This window comes from Archocentrus centrarchus, chromosome 10, assembly GCF_007364275.1.
Source record: "Archocentrus centrarchus isolate MPI-CPG fArcCen1 chromosome 10, fArcCen1, whole genome shotgun sequence".
Taxonomy (NCBI): domain Eukaryota; kingdom Metazoa; phylum Chordata; class Actinopteri; order Cichliformes; family Cichlidae; genus Archocentrus; species Archocentrus centrarchus.
In genome coordinates this window covers 9,913,507-9,940,621 of record NC_044355.1, presented here as the reverse complement: position 1 = coordinate 9,940,621, position 27,115 = coordinate 9,913,507, and the positions used below count along the sequence as shown (strand labels likewise).

Below are 27,115 nucleotides of genomic sequence, written 5' to 3'. Positions count from 1 at the left end.
TTTTCTGACAGGTTGAAGTCTCCTCTGAGCTGACCCTCTCCCTGCTGGGAGACATGTCTCCTGAGTGGGGTGAGGCAGGAAGGGGGAAAAAAAAAAAGAAGACATACAGTAAGGTGAAGCAATGAACTGTGATCATGGAAATGCCATACTGAATGCAGGAGTACCAGCAGTTATCATCTCTGAGCATGCAGTATAATACTCTGATCCACTGCAAAACACAAACTCATTCAATAATATGTTGGTATTAAATTTCCCAGTTTAGGGATATTCTGCCATCACTCAGTGTCAGGTAGCATTGCTGGACATAGTGCTACTTACCAACAACTGATGTCTGGTGAGATGAAAGATGCATCTGCTGTCTAGGCCATTTTACATTTTCATATACTAAGAACAAACAAACAAACAAAAACAAAAAAATAAATAAATATTGATTTATAAGTCATAAAACTCCAGAACTCTAGTATAGGGCAAACTGTAGAAACACAGCGATTAAGTGACTTCCAGTGACTCCAAGGCCGAGGAGGAAAAAAAAACAAAAATCAAACCAAAACAAAATATATAGAGGGCAGATCTGAGGAGACTTCTTGTACATCTGCAAGTGAACAATGGAAGAGTGAAAAATGTGTTACAGTCAGATAGTTGGAGGCATTCATATATCTGATTCTGAATGCTGAGTAAGTCGAAGAAGCAAGCAGACAGCATAGACATTATTGCACGGAAGCCAGTTCATTATACGGCTCAGGAAATTAATCAGTCAACACAAAATTCATTTGTTTTTGTCAAAAACGCCAAAACACTCTATTTTCTATTTTATGTTGGTTTAATATCTTTGTGAATTGAAGAATTTTTGAAGTTCTGGCCAAACAAAACAGGCAGCTGAGCACAATCACCTTGGCCTTTAAAACGATAAAGCAAATCTTCATTTGCAGCACTTAGCCCATAAGACTACAAATCTGTCCAACTGTTCTCAAGCACAGGGGTGCTGTTTACCCATAGACTGTATATAAAAGATGGACAGAATTACTGGGACACAGTGGTTTGTGGATTCCTATTTTCAAGTCCCAGTTTAAACTTTATGGCCATTGACTTTTTGTTCCTCAAATAACTGCATTAGAAATGCTCTAAAAGACACTGACACCATCAAACACAGATCAGATCAGTGACTTGAATTTGTGTCTGCAAAGCATAGCAGTGATGGCATCCACCTGTGGCCTTGCCCATAATAATCAGAGTTCATACACCTTTTCCCGGGTCAAATTCAAGCACTTTTAAAGCACTTTCAAAGTCCATTTTCAAGATTTTTCAGTGATACATATCTATGCAAATACATACATAGTCAAAGTTATTTCACATTTTTTAATCACATTAAAAAATGGAAGTCACTTGACGGAAAACAATAATATAGTAAATTTGGGAAACTTTACTCTCCAGATTGTGAGCAAATCCTGTTTAAAACAGCTTTTATGTTGCTGCTACAGTGTAACTCGGTCTAACTCAGTAACCTGAAATATCGATCAAAGTGACCAACCACATTAGGCTTCATAGCCTCCGCCCAAACGGTCAAAAAGTCAGTTCATAGGCGTAGAATTCAGCTCCGCACGCGTGAAGTTTCCTCGTAAAGATCGTAACCCTGCAGCAACACGGGCGCATAGCAGACACTCGTGTGCACGATGTTTCTTTGTGCGCGCGGCTGCACGAGTTGTTGAATTTACTCGCGAGGAGTGAATGACTGCGCGGAATGACATTACTTGCGCGGATTATGTTTTTTTTCTTGCGTGTGACTTTTGACCTAAATATAATTCCATACTTGTCTTATCCATAATAGGAATTTGCAGTTTTCCAGCCAACACTCATTACAATGGCGACTCTCTGTCTTCAGGGTAGGGGCGGGGTCACAAACAGACTGACAGGTCACGTGCAGACGTGCAAGCCAGGCCCAGGCAGAGAAATTTTCATTTTAGACTTTATGACTCATTTTCTTTCTCCATCTGATAAGCGAACTATTCAACTATTTAATTTGAAAAAACAAAATGGTTACAATTTCAAACAGTTTCAACTACTATATCTAAAATCCAAGCATTTCCAGCACCCGTACAAACCCTGAATAATGCATTACTTTAGGACTAAAATCAAAATAATTTTGAATTTTAAATAATTAAAAGAAAACCTGTAGGCTCCTTATTGGAGTACCTCTGATGCAGCATACTGTAATTTATGTTCACTTAAATTTTTTCTGTTTAGAGTGAGGATGTGCTGGATCTAGAACACAGGATGTCACCTCATAACACTGAATGAAATTTCCTCAGTGGTTTATAGGGCAAAATTGACTTTCAGTGCTTCTATCATACGATACACATGTTCAGCAAGTTCCTTCAATTATGAGCTCATAAAGCATGAACACGAGTTTTCTTTTAAGCCAAGAGCATACAGGAAAAAAAAAGATTCCTGCTAGATTATTACCCTGATTTCCCCTAGGCTCCACACACATATGAACAGTATTAGGTAATATAATCATAGAGCTTTTAAAGTCTTTCTGATTGTTAGTGGATTAAATGAATCACTGTCTGATGAAGAAGGGAGTCGTTTGGATTGTGGAGTTTTGAATACTCATAAAAATGTATTCACTGTTTAACAGCCCTTCCAATAAACTATATATACTTTATACCAAAAATACAGTAAATGTAGCCTCTGGTTCTGAAAAGTGAAACACTGCAAAAGTGCCTTAAAAGTGCATTATTTCTCATAGCCAACAGGGGGAGACATTCAAGATTATAAAGAGACATCAGTATAGAAGTGTTTGGGAAATTGAGCCTACCGCTCACTTGATTTATTAACATTGTTCTGAATAGTTTTTGTTCTCAGTCTCTGCTTTCAAGTCTTATTCAGTTTAGAATGATTTTCATATGAAAAAATTATGTTTCTATTTAAAGTAAAATACAAAAATCAGGGCACTGCTATAAGCATACAATGCACTCAATTTCTTAGCTCCACCTCAAGCTTGTTCAGTATTCGGTTGTATTCAAAGACACTTGAAGGAGACAGTTGTTCAGTTTTCACAGCAAGCAGGACTAACTTTTCATCCTAATCCTGTTCTTCACCAGCATCCCAATTACTGTCACAGTCAATAACAGGTGCATTTTGTTAATCACAGTATCTAGTTTCCAATAGCACTCCTGTTAGCTGTTGCTCTTTCATCCAAACATGGTTATGATCGAATTTGAACAAGCAGTTCACATATCAATATGCAGTCTATGCTCACATAGCAGAACAGTGGTTAGAGATCAAGTATCACTGGCCTCATCTTTTGGAAATCTTTTTCATATTTATGTTTAGCTTCTAAACAATGCCAGCAGCTGATGATTGCAGACAATAACACATTTATACCTCTAAGTCAAAAGAAAATAGTTACCATAAAGTAAACTGTGATTACAAGAATACAGCTGTCTTTTCTTAAAATGCATTTTTTTGGTGCAGCATTGCTGTGATGATCATCCATCCATCCATCCATCCATAAGTGCAGTGCTGCTTAAGTAGCAAAGGACCAACAGGCCTATATGTAGAGTTGTTCTTTTCACAAACGGCACACACCTGCAGAATATTAGATGAGACTTCTTTTACAGACAAATTTATTGAGACACCCATTCACCCTGAACATACACTTATAGTACATGCATTTTATCAAAGTGTCGTGGTTAAGCGCAAAGTGCTGCTTGAATAAGATTTCTCGTCAGACAGAATTAGCTCAGGTAAGGAGGGAATCGTTACTGCCTGCTTTGTCTCATCTCCATAATGTTTGCGTATTCCATTAGGTGGAAATGCAAAATGAAACATAATTATGTTGTGCTCCTGCTGACAACTGATCTGTCACAGAGTGCATTAGAAACACGACTGCGTATACCGTGAAGAAAGAGGGTGGCGAGAAAAAAGAACTTGTGTGGGCCTGGCTCATCTCTCAGAGTTTGACAAGGCTACTTACCTGGAGGTTGTAAAAAAAAAAAAAAATAGGATAAAATAAATAAGTAATACCTGCCACATCCACACAACTGTACCCCTAAGCTCATTAGACAAACACACTTCTAGTATCTCATTTCCAGTTCTACCGCCCCAGCCATGACAGATTTCTCAGCCTGGTACAAAGCACAATTACACCAGACTAGACAAATATAGCAAGGGGTATAATAACTCTGAATCACCTCGAAAGTCAAGAAGATAAAAAAGCTGTCCTTCTTATAGTTGCAGTGCTGGTACCTTGTAAGGAACTAGGTTGGCCTCCTTCAGCACTTGCAGCCAAGTACAAATTAACCTCCCTAGATCAACAATAAACCTAATTAGAGTTGTGTTCTGCAGCACACATCTCTAAACACAGATCACAGCTTGTCGAGAGATGAATCTCCATCTGTCTGGCTGCACACTGGGAGGAGAAGAGGCTCAGAGAAGATCAGTCCCAAGATTTGTAGAAAGAAGCATTGTGCATTTCTGTGTGTGAGAGTGTGTGGTGCACACGGGGAGCGAGACAGAGGTCCTTGCGACCACAGGTTTACTTACCCGTGTCAGCCCGTATTTTATGATGTCATGCTGCAGCTGGGAAGTGGGACATGGCACATGCAGAGAGAACACGCCATTACATTTGAGCAATCTTGGTGATGGTTGGGGGGCTGTAAAGCAAAGGGTTAGGACAGCAGCAGCTCTGCCCTGCAATTTGACACTCACTAGTGGGACTCAGATAGACTGACAGAAACTGATCACATGGGAACACATGGAGAGTCACTGCACATCGCATCCAGAGTTTATTTGTCCATAAATTGCTACACTAAAATAAAAAGTAATTTCACTTTGTTATTAACTTTAAACTCAGATTGCCCTTAACAGAATCAGGCAAAGTGCATTTTTTTTTTTGGACTGTTTATAAAAGAGAAATTCCAAAGAAAATGTTTCCCCGGTTAACAAATTAAATTCTTTTGTATCAAATAATAAGCAAATTGTTGGATTTCTACCCTGATTTTCCCTGTTCTCTAGCATGGGTGGTGATAAGTTGAAGTCACAGTGGAGAAGGTGGTCTGAAAAATGATTAAAATGAGAAACATTTTCTTTAAATGTGTTTTCAGACTAGTAATTTCCCTAAGCTGCCATTGGACATGACAGCATTATCACTTTGCCTTTGACACTGTGCAAGATAAAGCAGTGAGGACACCAAGGTCCAAATATGTTGCTTTTATAGGTAGGAGCTGTCTCATTTATCATGTACTAACACCTAGAGCTCTCTGTAAGCTCTGTCCATAAGTCAGAGGGGCAGGTATCTTCTGCCATGCTATAAAATGAACTGAAGATGTAATTTTAGACCTGAGTATATGACAAAACAAAAGGTGAATACTTGATAAAGAAATACTTGAATAAATAAACACCTATGGGCAAACCATGCAAAGGAATAAGAGACAAAGTACCTCTCAGAAATCAGTTTATATAACAAAGTGGTTATTATTTAGTATCATATTCCATTACATAGTTTATGGAAGGACAGTGTGCATAACCATTTTGTTTTTTCATGTTCCTAAGGATACAAATAAACTTAAAATGTTACAAATATAAATGTTTCTTAAGACAATAAAACATACTCAGTGACAACAAGAAAGGTAGGCAGGGATATGGCAGCTTACACACCATGGTTGGACAGGGTTTGTCAACAGTTATGAACATTGTTTGTTGATTCAGCCACAATTGTTCTTCCACAAATCAATAGTAAGCGCTAACAAAGTCGGAAAGAACTGGATATGTGGCAGCTGGGAACTATTTACCAAAAGAAATGCTTTGCAAATAGTTCACTCTGTTAGTGGCAATGTTGTATTTACGAATCTTAAACAAATCTTTCTCCGCCTGAGCAGAATAACTTGTGAGGTAAAGTGCACAGTCAGTGAGTCTAAGTAACATTTCAAACTTTTAACTTTTACTTTAATCACTTGCCACTGCGCGGAGAAATGACACCTTTACCTTCATACCCCTGCCTCCTCATTTTTACAATTACAATGAGTCATGTCGTCAGCTGAGGTTTGTTAGTTACAAACAAAAAAGATGATGGGCTGATATGTTGATTTTTACAGTAATGGCAGACCAATTCAGGTTCACTGTCTTTTAACTCCTGCTATTTTTCTAGAAAAACACATTATTCTGAATATTCTACAAGATGGGATGGGGGGAGAGAAATACACCAATCACACACAGGGACAATGGGAATGATGCCATTGTAGAAGTTTCTTTTACAATTGAAATAATTTAAAGTTTCATGTTTTCACCCATTGCTTTCCAGCCATTTTGTCTGCTGATGGTAATACTGCCTTATGATTTATGGTGTTGCCTTCCTATTCAGTTTTGTGTTGTATCATTCAAGAAACAAGATGTATTCACGGTGAATAATGTAGCAGGGAAAATCTGATCGGGAACTTCTACAATGGCCAACATCGTAGCTCTTAGCTCAGCACGTTACACATCGGAATCATTACAAAAAGTTTCTTTAAATTACACCTTTAAAAACACTGGTGGTGTACCCCTCAGCCTCCTGGCAGTAGAATCTTTAGGTGGAACAAATCCCCTGGAAGTACACGTTCTGGAACAAAGAATTACCAGGTGCGATAGATCTTAATGGGGGTGTATATAAGTCTTAGTGACTTTATTCACCATATAAAATCAAAAGCAAATGGCTAAGGAAGAACCAGGAATAAAAACGGTGAAAGCATAATAAATATAAACCACTGAGAATGCAATTTGACCATCCTAGGTGACATCCTCGTCAAGTTATCGCATTCACAAAATTGAAAGTTGGCCGTCAGCCTGCCTGCCCACCTGGCGGGGTGACAATACCCCATTAGCCTTTTTAGGCTGAGGGATAACATGAAATAACACTCAACTATCATAATAACATCAAATGTCCTACTCTGAATGACTTAATTGGATCAATGTTTAAATAACAATTACATTTTTTTAGAGCGTTTTCGTATGTACAACCTTTTTCATCATTTGAGGAAAAAAAAAAAAAGAAAGAGCAAAACAAACACCTGCCAAATGTGGAAGAAAGCTGTTTAAAATGAACAAAAATATTTCAGTCAACTCTTTTAAGACACTGTAGCTGCTAACCTCAAACCACTGGTTGTTTTAGCATCTGCAGTATCCAATCATAAGGGAGAAATGCACTGTAGATAATGGTGTTAATGGAGGATTGATATAACAATGGCCATTATTAATCACTTGAAACTGTGCAGAGGGCAAGTAGCTATCAGAAAGTCAAAATCACTGCATTCTTGGCTGTGTGCAACACATCATTATAATGGCAATGGCAATTTTATTTATATAGCATATTTCATTATACATAAACTCAATGTGCTTAACATGGAAGATAAAAACCTAAAAACCTGTGTAGATTTACAATGCCTTAAGACGGTGAAAACAGCAAAATAAAACTTTACCAAAAAAAAAAAAAAACCCTCCTATGAATGCAGAAACCTCATTCTCTATGCTTTCTCTGTATGACTGCTCAAACCTTATATTCAGAAGAGAATTATTGTCTTCTTAAATATGCAGACTTCTCAGAGTATTGTGGCTGCACCTTGAGCCGAGATGATGTGTAAAATTGCATTTTTAGAAATACGCAGGCTGGGAGAGGAGGCATCATGAAACAGACACATCATAAGCTGCACCGGCAGATTGTTTAAATGAAAAAAAAATCTCCATCTATTCAGCCCAGGAGTCAAGCACATGGAATCCTATTTTGCCTGAGTTCCTGTTCCGATTACTGAGCTGGCATGGCGCACACAGACACTTGCCCCAAACAGAAACACATCGACACACGAAGCCTAGAGCTGAGTTCTGTTATTAGCATGGTAACCTGTCTTAAGGTAAAATGGTTGCTTATGCCTTTAGTGCTGGGGAATTGGAGGGCGTCTGGAGACTCACTTGCTAAGACAAGGATCATCTTGTCTACTGTGCCCCTCAGTAGATAATCCCGCTTGTGCCCAGTCTCCACGTGGATTCGGTGGTTGTTTTTAGCAGCATCTGCTTACAGTTGAGGGAAGTAAGGGAACAGCGTCGCCCTAGGCACGAATACATGAATAAATAGTTCACGTGAAACTGTGTGACAGTGGGCCCATGCAGAGAAACAAGCTTGCAGCAAAGTTTCTATCGTGTACACAAACACCAAGTAGCAGGTGATTGTTTAGAGGAAGTTTCTCCAGGTAGAAGAATTACAAACCCCACCTCTTTGTGTTCTTAAAACCCTGTAGTTTTGGCCCCATACGTCCTCTCAGTAGAATTTGAATGTTTTTAACATAGAAAGGCTTTCACTTTTTCTTTTCTTTTTTTTTTTAAATAAAATCCCGTCTCTGGTTAATGAGATCTGAGATTTTGGTTTACTGTGTACATTGTACTTTTTAATATCAAGTTTTTTTAATTAGATTGAGAGAAATTTGGAATGAAACAGACACTTTCACAAAGTTATCCACATGTTAAAACACAAACTTCTTCCATCTGGAACAAGTATCGCCTCAAATTATTATTTTTGTTACCATAGTGACAGGCCCTACTTCAGGCGCTGATGACAACACCACTGCCTTTCTCTAACAACCTCAAGAGGCTGCTTACATAAACAGTGGTCATTTTTAACCCTGTTCAAAAATTTGCCATGGCTTTTTTCTTTCTTTTTTAACTTAAGGGAGCAATAAACAGAAGGAAATAGATTAATAACAAAAAAAAAATAATAGTAATATTGTGGTGAAAACCTGTGTGATCACAGGAAAGGTCAAAAAGTTCTTGTCAGTTCCTCCTGGCAGTAAGATGCATTTAAAAACGTGTCAGTCTCTCATGTTAAAAGCAAAAGCGACCTTGGGACAGATCAGCACCTAAAGGCAATGTTAGATATTAGACAACTAAAAATAAAACGCATCTTGTCAAAATGGAGATTACAGTTTCAAAATCCATGAGTCACATGCTCTGAAATATTGGTAGAGACAGGGGCTGGCTCTCGTGGCTTTGTGGTATATGCAATGAACTGATTTTCAGAGACGACTCCTAAAATTTAACAGTGAAAACTGTCTCGATGTTGGCTGAAGGAGGTACTAGCAGAAGGAAATTTAAACAACTACTCTCTCTTTGATAACAAAAAAAAAAAAAAAAACTTAGTGAGCTGTTCAAGAAAACATCAGCAGGTTGAAGGCTTGCCAACGCGGGTGTTAAATCCCTGTTTTCCATTTAGAGGGCAGCTGCCCCGCTGCTTGTTTGCAAAATAAAGGATGTGTGGTATGTTCATGAGAATGAACTACTCTGCAGTCTTTCTTGGCATTATTTCTTTCTTCAGTACACTGCAGTGCTCAGTACATGTTTCACATCAAAACTGAGTGCGAAGTATTTTGATTACAGAAGGATTAAAGTAGCAGGCTTAGACTTGCAATAAAAATGGATTTTCAAAGAATGAAAACATTTCATTTGTCTGCAGTAACCTTAAAATGTATCATTTTTAATATCAAAGCAGTTCGAGTGGACACAAACATTTAAAGTGATGAGCAATTATTGAATAAATATGTAAGGCGGCTGATGAACTGGATGAAAATTAAATGCCAGATTTTTCAGTTCTGTGTGGCTTCTTTAGGCTTTTTTGTTCTGTACTTGGTGCTGTGTGTATGTGTTATTCCTTTGAGTTTGTGTGTGTGCCGCAGTAAGGGGTGGTCTGTCCCTTCTTCAGCTGTCTTCCAGATCTCCTCCTTGCAGCCCTCTTTGGCACTTATCTAGCGTCTTGTGGTAGGCGCGGGTGATCATCGACCTTGGTGATTTGTGTTGTGTCGTGAGCGAGACCTTTCCAGGACTGCACGACGGTTGTCTGGTTAAAAAACAGGAAGACAAAGAATAAAAAAAAGAGTGTGAGAATGAGAAAGAACATGAAAGTGCTGGTACATTGATTCATACTAGCACAGGAGCTCAAGTAAATCAAAGACTGCATAGAAAAACTAAAGAAGGCAAAAAAAAAGAAAAAAAAAAAGAAGATAGTCGAGAGAGGAGAAACGACACGAAGAAAATCCAGGCTGATTGAGAGCAGAGCAGCAGGGAAGGAGGGAGAAACAGAAGAAGCTGCTGAAGTGGAGGTGCTTGTCTCTGGTGTCATAGTAACTTCATTCAGCTCCTGATCCAGGCTCCTACTCAAGTGCCCCCAAACTATTCTCTCATCAGATGTAGCATATGCACAATAGACAGAGTAAATCCACGCATTCAGGCACACAAACCAATAACGCTGCAAAAATAATATACATATGGGCTTTTTCCATTAGACCAGGGTGAAGTGCTTTCAAGTCAGTGTGCTGTCTCCATGATGACACTTTTCCACTATAGTCTCCCTGCAGGGGACAGCTGCACTGCAACAAGCTGCTGCAGCAGTGTTTGATAGCAGAGCTGCTTGTGGCCAACCTATGTCGGTGTCCTCTCCTGTCTTCAGTGGCTAAAAAGTGCTGGAGACCAGAGAGACAACTCTTACAACTCAGCTCTCAGTACTTTTGCAACTTCTACCTGAATTTTGGAGTTTAGCTGAAGTTATGTGGTTCATTCAGATGTCAGCCTTGTATTATTGTTAACTCAACATTTTCAGTTGTATCAAGTGCACTAAACATTTCCTGCGTTTGCTGCTTCATGATAAAAGCTTTTGACTGGTGAACAGGCAAAAGCTCTAATACAGGACCCAGACAGAAGCATTGTGTTGTAGCCATTCAGTGTCAGAAAGATCCTTTGAGAAATGAAAGGGAACAACATGTTAAGAGTTCAATCTTCAAATGAAAATCCTAACATGAGTCAAAATATACAAAGAAAATGAAATCAGCTCTATATACCAGCTCTTTATGACTAGCTACATGTACTAGTAGCAGAGAATATGTCACTGTAGCATTTGTGGTCAGAAAGCAGGCCAGTCACACTTTGGGTTTTCCTCTTGCCAGTTCTATGACAGAGTCATACAAACACTACCTCCTATGCTATCCAACCATGGCTGCCCAGAAATGCCCATGGCATCCACTGGACAGCCAGGTGGCAGGTGGGGCTGAATAGAACCAGGAAGCATAGCCATGGAGATGACTGCAGGCACACCCACACAGGACTCCCTGGTATTTCCAAGCGTGCTGTCGCCAATGTGCCCATTACTCAGTGCCAGCTGTAGGGTGCCAGGCGTCCCTGGCTGGGCGTTGTTTAATGGCATTTGCTCCATCCATCATGTCAGGTAATGAGCTGAGAGTGACTGTGATGCTGAGAAACACATACACAAGCACGTTCACACACAAGCTCCACACCGACTCCCACATTCACAGCAGAAAACAGAAAGCACTCCTTCAGACTGGATACAAAGCATCATGCAGATGGTGCACAGGAGGAGAGGGGGAGAAAGAGGGAGGGATGAAACAGAAGGACCAAAAGGAAGACAGATCAAGATGTTTAAGAAAAACAGATAAAGGTCCTGCATTCTCAATTTGTTTTAGTACAACATAGACTCATATACAACAGGGCATCGCTAAAGCTGACATGTTCTGGCAGCGCATCCAAACATATCAGGACTAGTTATTCATGGACTCATTTTTCTGTCCACAGGTTGTGCGTTTTTCTGTGAGCATGACTTACCAAACCTTCCTCCTTTCAAAACAAGAAGCAGCATTACACAAAAAAGAAAGCGAAAATGGGGACAGTTTAAAAGAAAAAAAAAAAACTAGATCATCCACAATCTATCCCTGCCAATCATTTGCAAGCCCAATTGCTGTAACCTCATTTCTGTGCAAGCAGTCCCCTTTAACCCTCATTCTATCAGAGGAACATGAAAAACAGAGCTCAGAGAATACAGACCCACTGTCTCTGATCTGAGGTCATCTTGGGCTACATCTATTACTGTAAATAGGAAATGGGAAAGAAAATAGGAATGGGAAAAACAATGGTGAATGGGATCAAAGGAGGCTGTATAAAGGCATTATGAATTGTTAGATCAGTAAAATCACAAAAGACAAACTAAAAAAAAAAAATTAAAGAAAAAAAATAGAACAAAACATCTACTAGGAACTTGAATGATGGCAGTAGAAATGCTATTTTCCCATTGGACTGATTAAATCATCATATACATTCTTTGAGTGATGTTATACTACACCTTGTATAAAGAATACTCAGCATCAAACCAACATTGTTTTAGTTTGTCATCATTTTATTATATGGAGCAGCAACTGTGCTTTCTATCAGGTTATTAGTTTAAAGTAAGCCGCCATTGTCAAAGCACAGGACTCCAGCCAGTACATGCAAGTAAAACAAGGGTTTTCTGGATCTTTAGCCATCCTCTCCCTTCCCCAATACAATGTATATAGGCCTATTTACATTTAACCTTGATATTAATTGAAAGTACAGATGTATAGATAATTATATGAGAACTGTCTACATTATAAGGGCAAACTGTCACTTTGTATTCTCTGTAAACTGAAAAGAATGGAGACCATTAATGTGGCCACTTGTTGAAACCCTACAAGAAAACTGCCATAAACTGGAGGCAGCTTTTTTGTGGAATAACAAATGACAAGTGCCCTTTTGGGGGTATTTGTGTCTTGCCTAACTGCCTGAATATATTGGAAAGCTTTCGTCAAAGACTTTACAAAAAAACGAGAAAAACTTCCAGCAAAATGCATCTCCCATCAGACGATTCTTGAATGGAGAGCTACTAGCTTCTCATAAAGACTTTTCTGTTCCTATGTTCAGGTGCATAAAAGCCCATCTTTTCCCACCCCACATCAATCTATCACAACAATTGAACAAACAGCAGCCATTTCTACTGGGAGAGGAACATTACTAGTAGCCTCTACTGAATTGAAAGCTCCAAGTGCACGCATGCATTCATGCACGCGCACACACACACACACACACACACACACACACACACACACACACACACACACACACACACACACACACACACACACACACAAACACACACACACACGCACAAACACACACACAGGAAGAGAGGGAAACAAAGTGAGACTGGGGATAAGGAGAAGAGATTCACACAAAAGACACTCTACAACTAGATTTTTTTTCTTTTTTTTTTGGTGCGCTGATTGCAACTCTTTCTACTTGCATTGGTTTTGATGGCTTCTTTACCTGCTTCTCCCAGAGGCGACATTTTTCCCTGTTACAGTAAGACCGACACAGAGGAGCTCAGAAACAGGAGAAAAATTGACAAAAGAAGAGCTGATATTCCATGTTACAACAGGGAGATGTTGGCATACCAGAACTTAATTAAATGCTGGCTGGCACCGTTTCTCAAAATGTTACTAAAAGCACCAAGGATGGCAGATGGAGGGGGAAGTCACTGCCACACACACACACACACACGCACACACACGCGCACAAAATCTCTTTTTCTCTCTCACACCAACAGAGGGAAATACATTGTTCCTTTAGTGTTAGCAGAGGAAAATCCTTGCATGTATATCATGATGATCCCTGCCACAAGGGAGAAGTTCTGAATAAGACAAGGGTAATAGGAGGAGGAGAGGACGCCAGATTACAGAACAGCTAACGCAGAGGCCTTTAAGTCGGCGAAGTCAACTCCAGCCTTCTCCTGACTGTTTGGAGGGCTTCCAGTGAGATGCCATTTCTTCATATGATAGATGTTACATTATGTTAATGGCTAATTGCACAGAATTACATCATGATGCAGTTCCGTTATCGGCTAAAGAAGGAAAAGCTATCATTCATCTACCAAATGGTTTTCACATTGGATACTTTCAGGACAGTAACAACAGTAAGACTTGGGAGGTATTACACTTTGTTAAGTAAATAGTGTCTGCGTTGCAAATGCCCAACATCTAAATGTGCCACTCATGTTCACCGGCCCATATTCAAGACCACAATAAAAAGATCAAGTTCACATAATTACCAGCCTTGTGTGTAAATAGCTTCAGAAGGAAAATATCATGAGTAAGTAGCGGAGCTGCAGCTCTTGTGGTATAGCTTTGTAAATCTTGCATTGACTGCCTTTTTTTGTTAAATAAGTTAGCGATGACATGATGTCTCTGACATGTCACTGCCTTTGTCTAATTCTCTCTGTCTGAGGTGCTCCGCACTTCATAAGTTGATGAGTTGAAACATAGAAAAGGTGATTAAATCTCTGCTTGCTGCACATCAACATGTTGTTTGCTTCTCTGTTGAGGGGGAAAGCGTCTGCAGCACTAGCAACAGGAACAGCCGCAGCCTTCTATCACTCCTTTTCATCTCCTTTACCTCCCGCCTCCCTCCCCTCTACCAGCCTCCGAGCTACAGAGTAATGGAACTCCGTACACAGAAACAAGATACGACATATAAATGGGATGCAGAGTGAGAGAAGCTATTTCTTCTAACTGAAAATTATGGGCCAGGTATTGCAAAACTAAAGTTGTGGCAAATATAGCTCCTTGTTCACTGGTAAGACTAATCATCCCAAATAAGGAGCAAGAAAGAAAACATTGTGCAGCTGAGTAAAAGGTGAGAACAGCTGTGATGAGGTGAGAAAACAAAAAACAAAAAAAAGGCATTGTGTCCTGTGTGATTTTACCAGACACTCACTCAACAATCAGCTGAAAGGTATACAAACCATAGACTAAGATTAAAGGGTTAAAACAAGCATTTGTTTCTGATTTTATTCTTTTTTTTTTAAAAAAAAGAAGAGCTAGATTTTCCAAAAGCAAGTAAGCAAACAACAACAACAACAACAAAATAATCAAAAATGATTTGAAACAATTTTTACTCTTATTTTCTGTAGCTAAGAATTTTTTGTTTCTTTTTTGTTGCCGCAAGCAGAGAATATTAACTGTGGTTTGCAGAAAACAAAGTTCATTTTGCTTCTGGTAACAGAGACTGAACAGATGCTGATGTTTTTGTTGGAGAGCTGTTCCGAGTGCAAAAAAACAAATAAAAACAAAACAAAATGGACAAAAAATGCTGAAATGCTGGAATTAATCAATCAATCCATCCATTCATCCATCCATCCATTTCCTTCTCACAAAACCATTTTTGTGTCATTGTTTTAAATCAATGTTTCAATCTAATTTTCAGCTGTTTTCATGTACACTCAACAACAAAAATGTAGTATTTCCATCACTATAATTACCAACATCTTTTAATTCCACTCAGAGGAAAAGCTACATGATAAAACTGTGTAAACCAATTAGCATTCAAGCACACATACACTACAATTTTACATCATGTCACCAAAAAGATGCAACTGTAGTCAAAGTGTTAAAATTTGGACAGACAGAAATCAAGTTTTATCTCATTAACTACAATGCTCAAAATAATTAAAGGAACACTTTTTTTTCAGAGTATAGCATCAAGTCAATTAAACCTCTGGGATACTGATCCGGTCAGTTAAGTAGCAGAGCTGTTAATCAGTTTCAACTGCTCTGGTGGTAATGAAATTCTCAATAGGTGCACTAAAGGGGCAAGAATAAGACCACCCTGAAAACAAAAAAGTTTTTACAGGTGGAGGGCACTGACATTTTCCCCCTCCTCATCTTTTCTGACTGTTTTTCACTAGTTTTGCATTTGGCTAGGGTCAGTGTCACTACTGGTAGCATGAGGGAATACCTGGACCCTACAGAAGCTGCACATAATCAAAGTCCTGCAGAATGGTACATCAATATGTGCAATTACCAGAAGGTTTGGTGTGTCTCCCAGCACAGTCTCAAAATCATGCAGAAGATTCCAGGAGACAGGCAGTGACTCTAGGAGAGCTGGACAGAGCTGTAGAAGGTCCTTAACCCATGAGCAAGAACAAGTATCTGCTCCTTAGTGCAAGGAGGAACAGGATGAGCACTGCCAGAACCCTACAAAATAACCTCCAGTAGGAATGCCTCTGTCTAAACAGTCAGAAACAGACCTCACGAGATTACCTGAGGGTCTGATGTCCTCTAGTCAGCCCTGTGTTCACTGACCAGCACGGTGGAACCTGATTGGCATTTGCCATAGAATACCAGAATTGGCAGGTACAGCACTGGTGCCCTGTGCTTTTCACAGATGAGAGCAGGTTCACCCTGAGCACATGTGACAGAAATGAAAGGGTCTGAAGAAGGCATGGAGAACATTATGCTGGGTTTTTAAATAACACTTTTCTACTCTACTTGAGTACACCTAAGAGCTTTCTTTAACATTCACACTCCCATGAATGCATCAGAGAACAACTTAGGGTTCAGGATCTTGCCGATGTAGATTGGAGCAGCCAAGGATCGAACCGCCAATCAGGACCCTATGCTGGTGCAGCGGGTCCTGGGCTTCTCCTGGTGCAATACAACGAATTGCCTCATGTAGCGAGAGTATGCAGGCAGTTCCTGGAAGATGAAGGAATTGATACCACTGACTGGCCCCCATGCTCGCCTGACCTAAGTCCAACAGAACACCTTTGGGATTTTATGTTTCTGTCCATCTGACGTCACCAGGCTGCACCTCAGAGTGTCAGAGCTCAGTGATGCCCTGGTCCAGATCTGGGAGGACACCCCCCAGGACACCATCTGTCATCTCATTAGGAGCATGCCCCGATGTTTTCAGGCATGCATACAAACACGTGGGGGCCATATTAACTACTCAATAACATTTGGAGTTGCTGCAATAAAATTTCAGCAAAATGGAATAGTCTGTCACATCATTTTTTCACTTTGATTTTCATGGTGTCTGAATTCAGCATTCCGTGGGTTCATAATTTTCATTTCCATCAAACGATGTGGCATCCTTTTGTTCCTAACCTAACATTACTCAGTACATTCTTTAATTTTTTGAGGAGTATTTGTTAATATATTCAGTTTATCTGTGCTTCAAATGTTCCAAATGACTTTTGCAAATATTCTGTGTAACAAGCATACTAGTCTATGAACACAGGTATTTTCTTACAGTCAAAGTACAACATGTTATCTATGACTTTTCAGTGGCACCATAGCGTAGTGGTTTACACATTCATCTAACAAGTTAAAGATCCCTGGTTTGATCCTGGGACAATACACAAATCTCTTTGAGGGTTGCGGCAGGAAGCACATCCAGCATCAATAATCTGCCAAATCAAAGTTGGGAGCTACCTGCTATGGCAATGCCCTTGTCAGTTCAGTTCAATTCAATTCAGTTCAATTCAATTCAATTCAGTTCAGTTCAGTTCAGTTCAGTTCAATCCAATTCAATTCAATTCAATTCAATTCAATTCTATTTATATAGCGCCAAATCACAACAAACAGTCGCCTCAAGGCGCTTTGTATTGTGGGTAAAGACCCTACAATAATACAGAGAAAACCCAACAGTCAAAACGACCCCCTATGAGCAAGCACTTGGCGACAGTGGAAAGGAAAAACTCCCTTTTAACAGGAAGAAACCTCCAGCAGAACCAGGCTCAGGGAGGGGCAGTCATCTGCCGCGACCGGTTGGGCTGAGGGGAGAGAAAAGACATGCTGTGGAAGAGAGCCAGAGATTAATATCAATTAATGATTAAATGCAGAGTGGAGTATAAACAAAGTAAATAAGGTGAATGAGAAGAAACAGTGCATTATGTGAACCCCCCAGCAGACTAGGCCTATAGCAGCAACTAAGGGATGGTTCAGGGTCACCTGATCCAGCCCTAACTATAAGCTTTATCATAAAGGAAAGTTTTAAGCCTAATCTTAAGAATAGAGAGGGTGTCTGTCTCCCGAATCCAAGCTGGGAGCTGGTTCCACAGAAGAGGCGCCTGAAAGCTGAAGGCTCTGCCTCCCATTCTACTCTTAAGTATCCTAGGAACCACAAGTAAGCCAGCAGTCTGAGAGCGAAGTGCTCTATTAGGGTGATATGGTACTATGAGGTCTAGATAAGATGGTGCCTGATTATTCAAGACCTTATATGTGAGGAGAAGAATTTTAAATTCTATTCTAGATTTAACAGGGAGCCAATGAAGAGAAGCCAATATGGGAGAAATCTGCTCTCTCTTTCTAGTCCCTGTCAGTACTCTAGCTGCAGCATTTTGGATCAGCTGAAGGCTTTTCAGGGAGCTTTTAGGACAGCCTGATAATAATGAATTACAATAGTCCACCCTAGAAGTAATAAATGCATGAATTAGCTTTTCAGCATCACTCTGAGAAAGGATGTTTCTAATTTTAGAAATATTGCGCAAATGCAAAAAAGCGGTCCTACATATTTGTTTAATATGTGCATTGAAGGACATATCCTGGTCAAAAATGACTCCAAGATTTCTCACAGTGTTACTGGAGGCCAAAGTAATGCCATCCAGAGTAAGTATCTGGTTAGACACCATGTTTCTAAGATTTGTGGGGCCAAGAACAAGAATTTCAGTTTTATCTGAATTTAGAAGCAGGAAATTAGAGGTCATCCAGGCCTTAATGTCTTTAAGACATTCCTGCAGTTTAATTAATTGATGTGTATCATCTGGCTTCATTGATAGGTAAAGCTGAGTATCATCTGCATAAGAATGAAAATTGATGCAGTGCTTTCTAATAATACTGCCTAAGGGAAGCATGTATAATGTAAATAAAATTGGTCCTAGCACAGAACCCTGTGGAACTCCATAATTAACCTTACTGTCTGAAGAAGACTCCCCATTTACATGAACAAATTGGAGTCTATGAGATAAATATGATTCAAACCACTGCAGTGCAGTACCTTTAATACCTATAGCAAGCTCTAATCTCTGTAATAAAATGTTATGGTCAACAGTATCAAAAGCTGCACTGAGGTCCAACAGGACAAGCACAGAGATGAGTCCACTGTCAGAGGCTGTAAGAAGATCATTTGTAACCTTCACTAATGCTGTTTCTGTACTGTGATGAATTCTTAAACCTGACTGAAACTCTTCAAATAAACCGTTCCTCTGCAGATGATCAGTTAGCTGTTTTACAACTACTCTTTCAAGAATCTTTGAGAGAAAAGGAAGGTTGGAGATTGGCCTATAATTAGCTAAGACAGCTGGGTCAAGTGATGGCTTTTTAAGTAGAGGTTTAATTACAGCCACCTTGAAGGCCTGTGGTACATAGCCAACTAATAAAGACAGATTGATCATTTTTAAGATTGAAGCATCAATAATTGGAAAGACTTCTTTGAACAGTCTAGTAGGAATGGGATCTAATAAACATGTTGCTGGTTTGGAGGAAGTAACTATTGAAGTTAACTCAGAAAGATCAACTGGAGCAAAAGAGTCTAAACAAATACCAGCAGTGCTGAAAGCAGCCGAACATGAAGATAAGTCTTTGAGATGGTTATGAATAATTTTTTCACTAATGTCTAAAATTTTATTTGTAAAGAAATCCATGAAGTCACTACTAGTTAAAGTGAAAGGAATACTCGGCTCTACAGAGCTCTGACTCTTTGTCAGCCTGGCTACAGTGCTGAAAAGAAACCTGGGGTTGTTCTTATTTTCTTCAATTAATGATGAGAAGTAAGATGTCCTAGCTTTACGGAGGGCTTTTTTATAGAGCAACAAACTCTTTTTTCAGGCTAAATGAGCATGTTCTAATTTAGTGAGATGCCATTCCCTCTCCAGCTTTCGGGTTATCTGCTTTAAGCTGTGCATTTGTGAATTATACCACAGAGTCAGGCACTTCTGATTTGAAGCTTTCCTTTTCAGAGGAGCCACAGTATCCAAAGTTATATGCAGTGAGGATGTAAAACTATTGACGAGATAATCGACCTCACTGGGAGCAGAGTTTAGGTAGCTGCTCTGCACTGTGTTGGCACATGGCACTGAAGAGCATAACAATGAAGGAATTAGATCCTTAAACTTAGTTACAGCACTTTCAGAAAGACTTCTACTGTAATAAAACTTATTCCCCACTGCTGTGTAATCCATTAAAGTAAATGTAAATGTTACTAAGAAATGATCAGACAGGAGGGGGCTTTCAGGGAATACTGTTAAGTCTTCAGTTTCTATGCCATATGTTAGGACAAGATCCAGAGTATGATTGAATAAGGGAACAGCTGAAAGTTTCTAATTATCTATAACTTTTCATAAGTTCATCTGAAATGTGCTTATAGTCAAGCATGAAAGTGAATCGTCTATAGCCAGCAATATATATTTTTCAATGTTAAGTATCACCTAAATGAGGAGGCTGTACAAGTGTCAGGAGATCTGAGAGTGAGGGCGCTGTATTCTGGTGCTTGATGTGTTTTGGTGTGTTTCCTCAGCATGCCATAGCAGGCAGAGGCGATCAGACTGGCATGACAAAGGGAAATGCCCGAGACAGGTCTAGATAAACATGCTGAGGCAAGATACTGAAATTCTACCACTTTCGGTATCTCTTGCACCATTCGAGTGTACACCGTGTTTTTCCTTTTTCTGTATAGGTTTTTTTTTTTTTTTTTCTTCACTCACTTTGTTCTGCTTTTCTCTTTTTAATCCCTCCTATTACCGACATTACCTCCACTGTTTACTACTGGCCACTTGCGAATTCTAAACACTCAGGAAGCACAGGAAGCAAACTAAACAGTAACACACACTTTTGACTTAAAATGAACACTAAATCTCAAAGTATTCAGATCTGGCATGCACGTATACAAGTTCCCTGTCCTTCCTGACAGCTTGTATACAGAATCTGAAGGCAAAGTGAGTTCAACAGAGTCTTTTGAGATAAACAGTAATGAAGAAAGGTTCGCAGAGAGCAAGGTGGTCATAACACATGCAATTGGTTTTGACAGCAGAGGGATGTGGTTAATCTTTCCATGCCTCTATCACCACTCTATCTCTGTGGGTACTTTGATGTGCACGCTTGGTAAGAATAGTGACTGACCCAGATAGTGAATACAGCCATTCATTCTCCCAGTAGCCCACGACTCTCACTACCAGGATACCACTTAAGTTCTAAAATCCTCTTTACAAAAACAGCGCTATCCACCTTCACTCAAAAATTTCATCGGTTTGCAGCTTTTTTCCCTCTTTTTTGCTGCTGTATGTGCTTAGCATTTTTCTGCTTATAATATCAGACATAATGTGCATAAATCTCAATGCATCTTGATTGAGGAGGGTACAGGAAATCACTGCTCATGTTCATAAACAATGGATTTTTTTTCCTTTTACTTTGCCTTCTCACTAGTGAAACTTTGACAGGTCTCTACCAGGGACAAAACAGCAAGAGAGAAAAAATGAGGTTTTGCATGTGTTTGTGCACATAAAACCTCTCTGCACTGCTTTCACATAAGACTGTGCAACTTTATGTGTGTGGTTTTTCGACTAAAAACAACATGCCTGACAGACAAAGGATGGCACACATTCCTCACTGGGCCCTTCAGGTTCAAAAATCTCCTTAAAATATCTCTGCAGGACTTGATTCCTCAGTCATGGAACGGTGCCTCTGAGCATTCTGGGATGCACAGACACACACAGCCCAAATGAACAGTTATATGAAAACACTTTTGCGATCGATCAGTGCCTGAGGCAAAACTCCCATTCATGATTGTCCTCTCAGCAGTCAGGTTTGAGGAGGGAGGCTTAAACCTAAGTATAACCATGAAAGAAAACAAATATCCTTGAGAGTATATTCCTAAAACTGCTAAGCACAGCCCACCTGTGTGACTACTGTTTGAATTGACTTTATACTTTGACATTATCTGCCTACTTTGGCACAACACTTAAATATACAGTGGAGCTTAGACGTTTAGCAGAACTAGGTCTGAGTAAAAGGAGCAGGAGCATTTTCACTTCATTTAAAAAATTAAATCTAGTAATATGCTTAATATTTTTATACTTTATTTCTCGCAATAACCTTCTTAGTTAATTGCTTGGTTTATAAAATAGACTAGAACAGAATCTATCATATCTTAGAGACCAAAGTGCATCATCAAGTGTCATTTTTTTGTCACATGAACAATCAAAACACCCCAAATGGTCATTTTTCAAATATGTTCAGATCGAGCAAAAGTCATAAACCCAACAACAAGAAACTCTGCCTAAAAATAACTTAATCACTATTTTAATTGGATATAAAAAATAGTGGTGTGTTATTTTTCTGAGTGACCAATTATTTGAGTATGTTTGCAGGTCTAATTATGTCTTTCTTTACTCAAGTCAACTTCATGCATGGTGGCATGCTAGAAGTGGCAAAAATATGCACACTGGACTGAAACTGAGACTCATTTGGGGCTTCACCAGCAGCCCAAGACTATGACCACGAGGCATGCAGGAGCCATGGAGAGCACAGATGGGGCCCGTAGCAGAGGCCTGGGTTTCACATGCCTGAGCCAGGAGAGAGAGTAATCCATCAGGCCAAGGCACTCTGGTGCCTAGGGGGGGGCAGTCACTGATCCTATAAGACTGATTGGGCCTCTGTGGGAGGCCAGACCTCCTGACTACATGGACATCAGTGGCTGGCTTGCTCCACTGAGGCTTGATCTGAACTGGACTGATCCAAAGCAATGACCTGCTTCCATTTGGATTCTGTGGAGGCAGCTATGTAGATCAAAGATAACAGTTGTGTAAACTTAATGAAAGTGAGCATTCTAAACTTGAATGTTTATATATGTATATATATATATATATATATATATATATATATATATATATATATATATATATATATATATATATATATATATATATAATTTAGGAAACATTTCAGATCCTGAAATATTTCATCAATCCACCATAACCTGTGTTAATATATATTTAGTTTAACAGCCCTGATGCTGGTATACCTCTGTTGCTAAAATTGTACTTCAATGTATTTAATACAGTGTAAAACTTTAGCTGAAGTGATAGAAATCTAATTACTTTATCTAACTGTCTTCTAATCAGACGAGGTCAGAGACAGCCTCACCCAGATGAACAGCTGGAACCTGCGGCAGCCAAGGCATGCTGCATGATTGACAGGTGAATGAGTAGACAGAGAGATAGTTAGACAAATGGAAGCTAAGATATAGTTTGACAGACAGATGGGAGTGTAAATGGATGGTTTGGCAGCATGATAAGGTAAATAGGCTGATGGATCACCAAACAAATGTGGGAGGAGGAAGGAAGAAAATAAAAGAGAAGAGAAGAAAAGAACGCCTGTCTGCAGACAACAAAAGATAGGAAGCCAGATAGCCTGATAAACACAGATGGATTGTGTTGATACATGGGGAGGTGGGGCAAGATCGATAGATTGTTTTATTCTATTTTCTCTTGGCAAACTGGAGATTTGATGTGGCTGGTATCAAGGCGATCTGTTTCTGACGACGCCAGGCGTGACTGTTACAGATGGCAAGATAACGACACATCTCAATCTTTGGCTAGCCTCACTGCAGTATATCTTAGCTGTAATGCTAGCACCACCAGTGGTGTCATTACCGCTCTTTGTTATCAAAAAGGCTTTGTGAAATGAATAATGTCCTATAAAGCTATTCCCCCTGCATAAGACTTCACATTACATGTAGGTCAAAATTAGTGAGTTTGAAACAAAAAGTAAAGCGCTAAAGAGATGCAGCTTTGAGAGAAAAGTGACTTTGTGTCTCACAACGGAGATAGGGGAAGAATTTTTACTTCTACTCAGTTTTGAGCAAAACAAAATGGATGCCCTGACAACCCGATGCCTCATTACTGCTGCTTGCGTTTATCATGTCAAAATGGAAGACAAGGGTATGAGAAGTTTAGAGGCAAGGGCTCTCCTAGTTAGAAAGGTGGCTTCTCTCTGTGGCTGCTTGAGGGACATGAGGGTGCACTGCAACAGCATTGATGAGTGTTGCAGGGCTTATAATAGACAGGAAAGGCCCAGAAAGCATGCCCTTTAGAGGTGCAGCATCTCTCACTGTCTGACAGCTTACAGGGTTTAGGCTTCACAATGACACCTTCACAGTGCGCTCAAGATGACACACAAACACACATGCTCACAGGTGCATAATTCGCACACAAAGTCTCAGAAACACAAATAAGTTTGGCAGCACACACGCACGATGATACACAAACAGGTATGTGCATGCTATCACAGTCACGCACTCTCACTAATCCATTTGCGATGTGGAGATAACACCTGACAAGTGGAATCTCAGCATCATGCTGACAGTATTAATACTCATAAAACAAGCCAAGCTATAAAAACATCCTGCATTCACTCCAAGAAGGGGGTTATGGAAACAAACATCTGTTTGTGCCATGTTAAGGAAGCAGTACAACTCCCTAGGCGTAAACATAAATATAGCTAGGAATAGTCTTGACTTTCTGTCAAACCACATAGTGGGTGAAGGAGGTAAGTTACCAGGTGGTTTCTTTAATGAGAGGCCAACTACACAAAGATATATAGCAAAAATCACCTTTATCAGTATTAATTTATGGTGGCGTCGGTGACAAGCTGACAAGTTTCAAGAGATTGGAAAATTATCTTGACATATGTGAATAACATGTGCAAAAAATCAACATGTCTAATGATTCCAGCTTTTTAATTTTTAGGTGTTGTTTTTATCTTTTTTTTTTTTAATTTGTAGAATTAAACATATTTTGGTTGGTCATGTTATTTCTAGCCTTCCTTGCAAAACTCTCCCTTATCAAACATCCCAATCAAAGTTTTATTGTTAGTGTTGACAAAAAAAAATAACATAAATGTATGGCTAAAATAAAAGTAAATGGGGCAGAAACAGTTAGACAGCAGTAAAATTGCCTGATTTGATCATTTAAGGAAAAACAATCATTCTCTGGCTCATGTTTTGGCAGTGTGAGGATATGTTGCTCTTTTCACTCTGCAGCACAAATCATGTTTTGGATTGTTGGTCAGATGGCATGAAAAAAAAGTCACCTTTGATTCTCTTAAGGAAAATTTTCTGTAGTCTCATATTTCATAAAACAAACTCTTCTTCTTCTTTTTTTAGGCTGCTTCCTTTAATGGTTACCCCTGAGAATTATCTGCTTCCATCTCACCCTACTCCTAGCATCTTCCTCTGTCACACCAACCCTCTGCATGCCCTTCACTACATCCATATAACAAAAATCAACCAAATGAATGAAAAAATACAATAATCACTAGTTGCAATCATTAAAGTAGTCACAAGTGCAACAGTCCAGAAGAAATGATTGCATCAATGTATTGATGAGCTTGGCTATTCAAGAGGAACTCAGCGTAGAGCTACTCCTCCATACTGGAAGAAGCCAGTTGAGGAGATTCGGACAGCTAAACAGAATGCCTTCTGGAAGCTTCCTAGGTGACATGTTGTGGGTATGTCCAACTGCGAGGAGACCCTGGGGCAGGCCCAGAACACACTGGAAAGATTATCTCTCTCAAACAGTCCCCACAGAAGAGCTGGAGGGGGAGGCTGGGGAGAGGGAAGTCTGGGCATCTCTGTTCAGACTGCTGCCCCCTTGACCCAGACCCCAGACCAGCAGCATGGATTGTTATTATTTCTGCATTTTCTGTATTTCCCACTGGCATGGTGTAAAGCACACATTATATAATAAACTTAATTGTCTGCATAACTTTTAGATGTCAGCAAAATACTTTAGACAGTTTACTACAAAGTTTCTGTATTGCTATTGAAGGCCCAGTGCAACTTCGTCTAAAAAAAATCTGTAACTGGTTAGATAGCTACTAGGTTTTCCAGCAACAATCCAAGCTGTCATCCAATCTCAGGATTCTCTAGGACTTTAATCCACTGATGCCTTACTCCAGTTAATAAAACATGGCGTTGCGTGTTATTTATTTATTAATCCCCTTTTTGAAGTGTCCCAGTGCACAGTGAGAGCAGTGGCGGAGACCACAGAAGGCTGTGGAAGTGAGCAGCCTCGCTCTTTCCTCCATGCGATCACCATCAGACCCATTTGGCCATGTGAAGATGCTCCCTTCTGTTCACATGGGGGGGAGGGTGCAGTGTGGGTGTGCTTCCCGAAAGACTTTTCACTTTCTCTTTTAATATAAATCATTCATACTGAGAGATGCTCCCTCATGTACACAAAACACCACAAGCTTCCCCGTGATGGGCTACACTTTGCTACCTTCATGTTTTTGCTTGTGTATCTCCTGTGTGCTGTCAACGTGCGTTTTGGTGTGCACAACCTAAAGTAGAGGTGATAGATACAAAACATATAGTGGTACTGAATGAAAAGCTACGTGACTTCTTTTAAGCTTTGAATACAATTATTAGAAATTTTCTTTTGAAATTGAATTTACCAAAAACCATCCATCCACTTTCTTCCGTTTATCCAGCTCATGGTCGCGAGGGGGCCAGATCCTATCCCAGCTGTCACAGGGCGAGAGGCAGCGTACACCCTGGATAGGTCACCATACATTATTTTTTCTTAATACTTCAAACTGTATTTATTCACCTTTCTAGATGTGTTTGTATTACGACTGATATGAAGATAGAGTGAACAATAATTCGGCAAAATTCCACTGCATTTGGCAGGCACTGTTTATTAGAACTCATATGATGTCCACAACTTAAATGTGTGTCTATACATTTTGTGCTTACATGTGTGTCTGAGTGTGTGTATGTGCTGGCACCAGATGAAGCAGGAGCAAGATGACTACACATACCAACAGACCAGACATCTCAAGCGACAATGGATTCAGTGTGGATGAAAAATTTATCTGCCTCCTTCACTTATTCATCAAGGAGGAAGATTTTTCTGCAGGCATGCCCTCCAGAGATGCGGCGCTCACATGCCAGGCGGCCTGCCGCCACTTTACCCACAAGGTTTTCAATAAAACAAGCAAACAACACAATTCCAACACCTATAAATAAGTGATCGTTCCTGAATAAAGTGCTGTACACAGAGCCCCTCACTGAGGCCACTCATCACACTTTAATGGGGCCCTGTACCAGCCAAAGTTATTTCTCTCCTCTATCCCTCACTCCTTTCTTCCTTTCTCTATCTTTGAGCAGAGCGAGGGAACAAAGTAGCTAGAGGTAGCTGAAACAGAAGAAGCGGAGTTGCATTCAGATCATCATCATGCCATCACCTGGCTCAACAGTGGTTAAGATACAGCACTATCTCGTTCATGATTTATGAGGCTATCAACATGCACTATCCTCCCACTTCCCTCCTCCTCTTTCTCTCTCATCTCTTTCGAGCGCACACAAAAAAACACAAACACATAAGCACAAACAAAGTCCTTGAGTTACTTTCTTAGTTATTTCTCCTTTTCTGGAGACAGGTTGTTCACAGCAGTTTGAACAT

The 27,115-nt window shown here is 39.8% G+C and overlaps 1 protein-coding gene across 2 annotated transcripts in view; it reads right to left on the bottom strand.

Annotated features, from left to right (window-relative positions):
* Window positions 1–5,438: 5,438 nt before the first annotated feature.
* The window catches only part of diaph2 (diaphanous-related formin 2), a 382,484-nt gene continuing 360,807 nt past the window's right edge, over window positions 5,439–27,115 (bottom strand). For both annotated transcript variants that reach the window (XM_030738657.1, XM_030738656.1), the window contains one exon: window positions 5,439–9,856. In XM_030738657.1, the coding sequence (XP_030594517.1) occupies window positions 9,792–9,856 (65 nt within the window). In that variant the 3' untranslated portion in view covers window positions 5,439–9,791. The remainder of the gene's footprint in view (window positions 9,857–27,115) is intronic.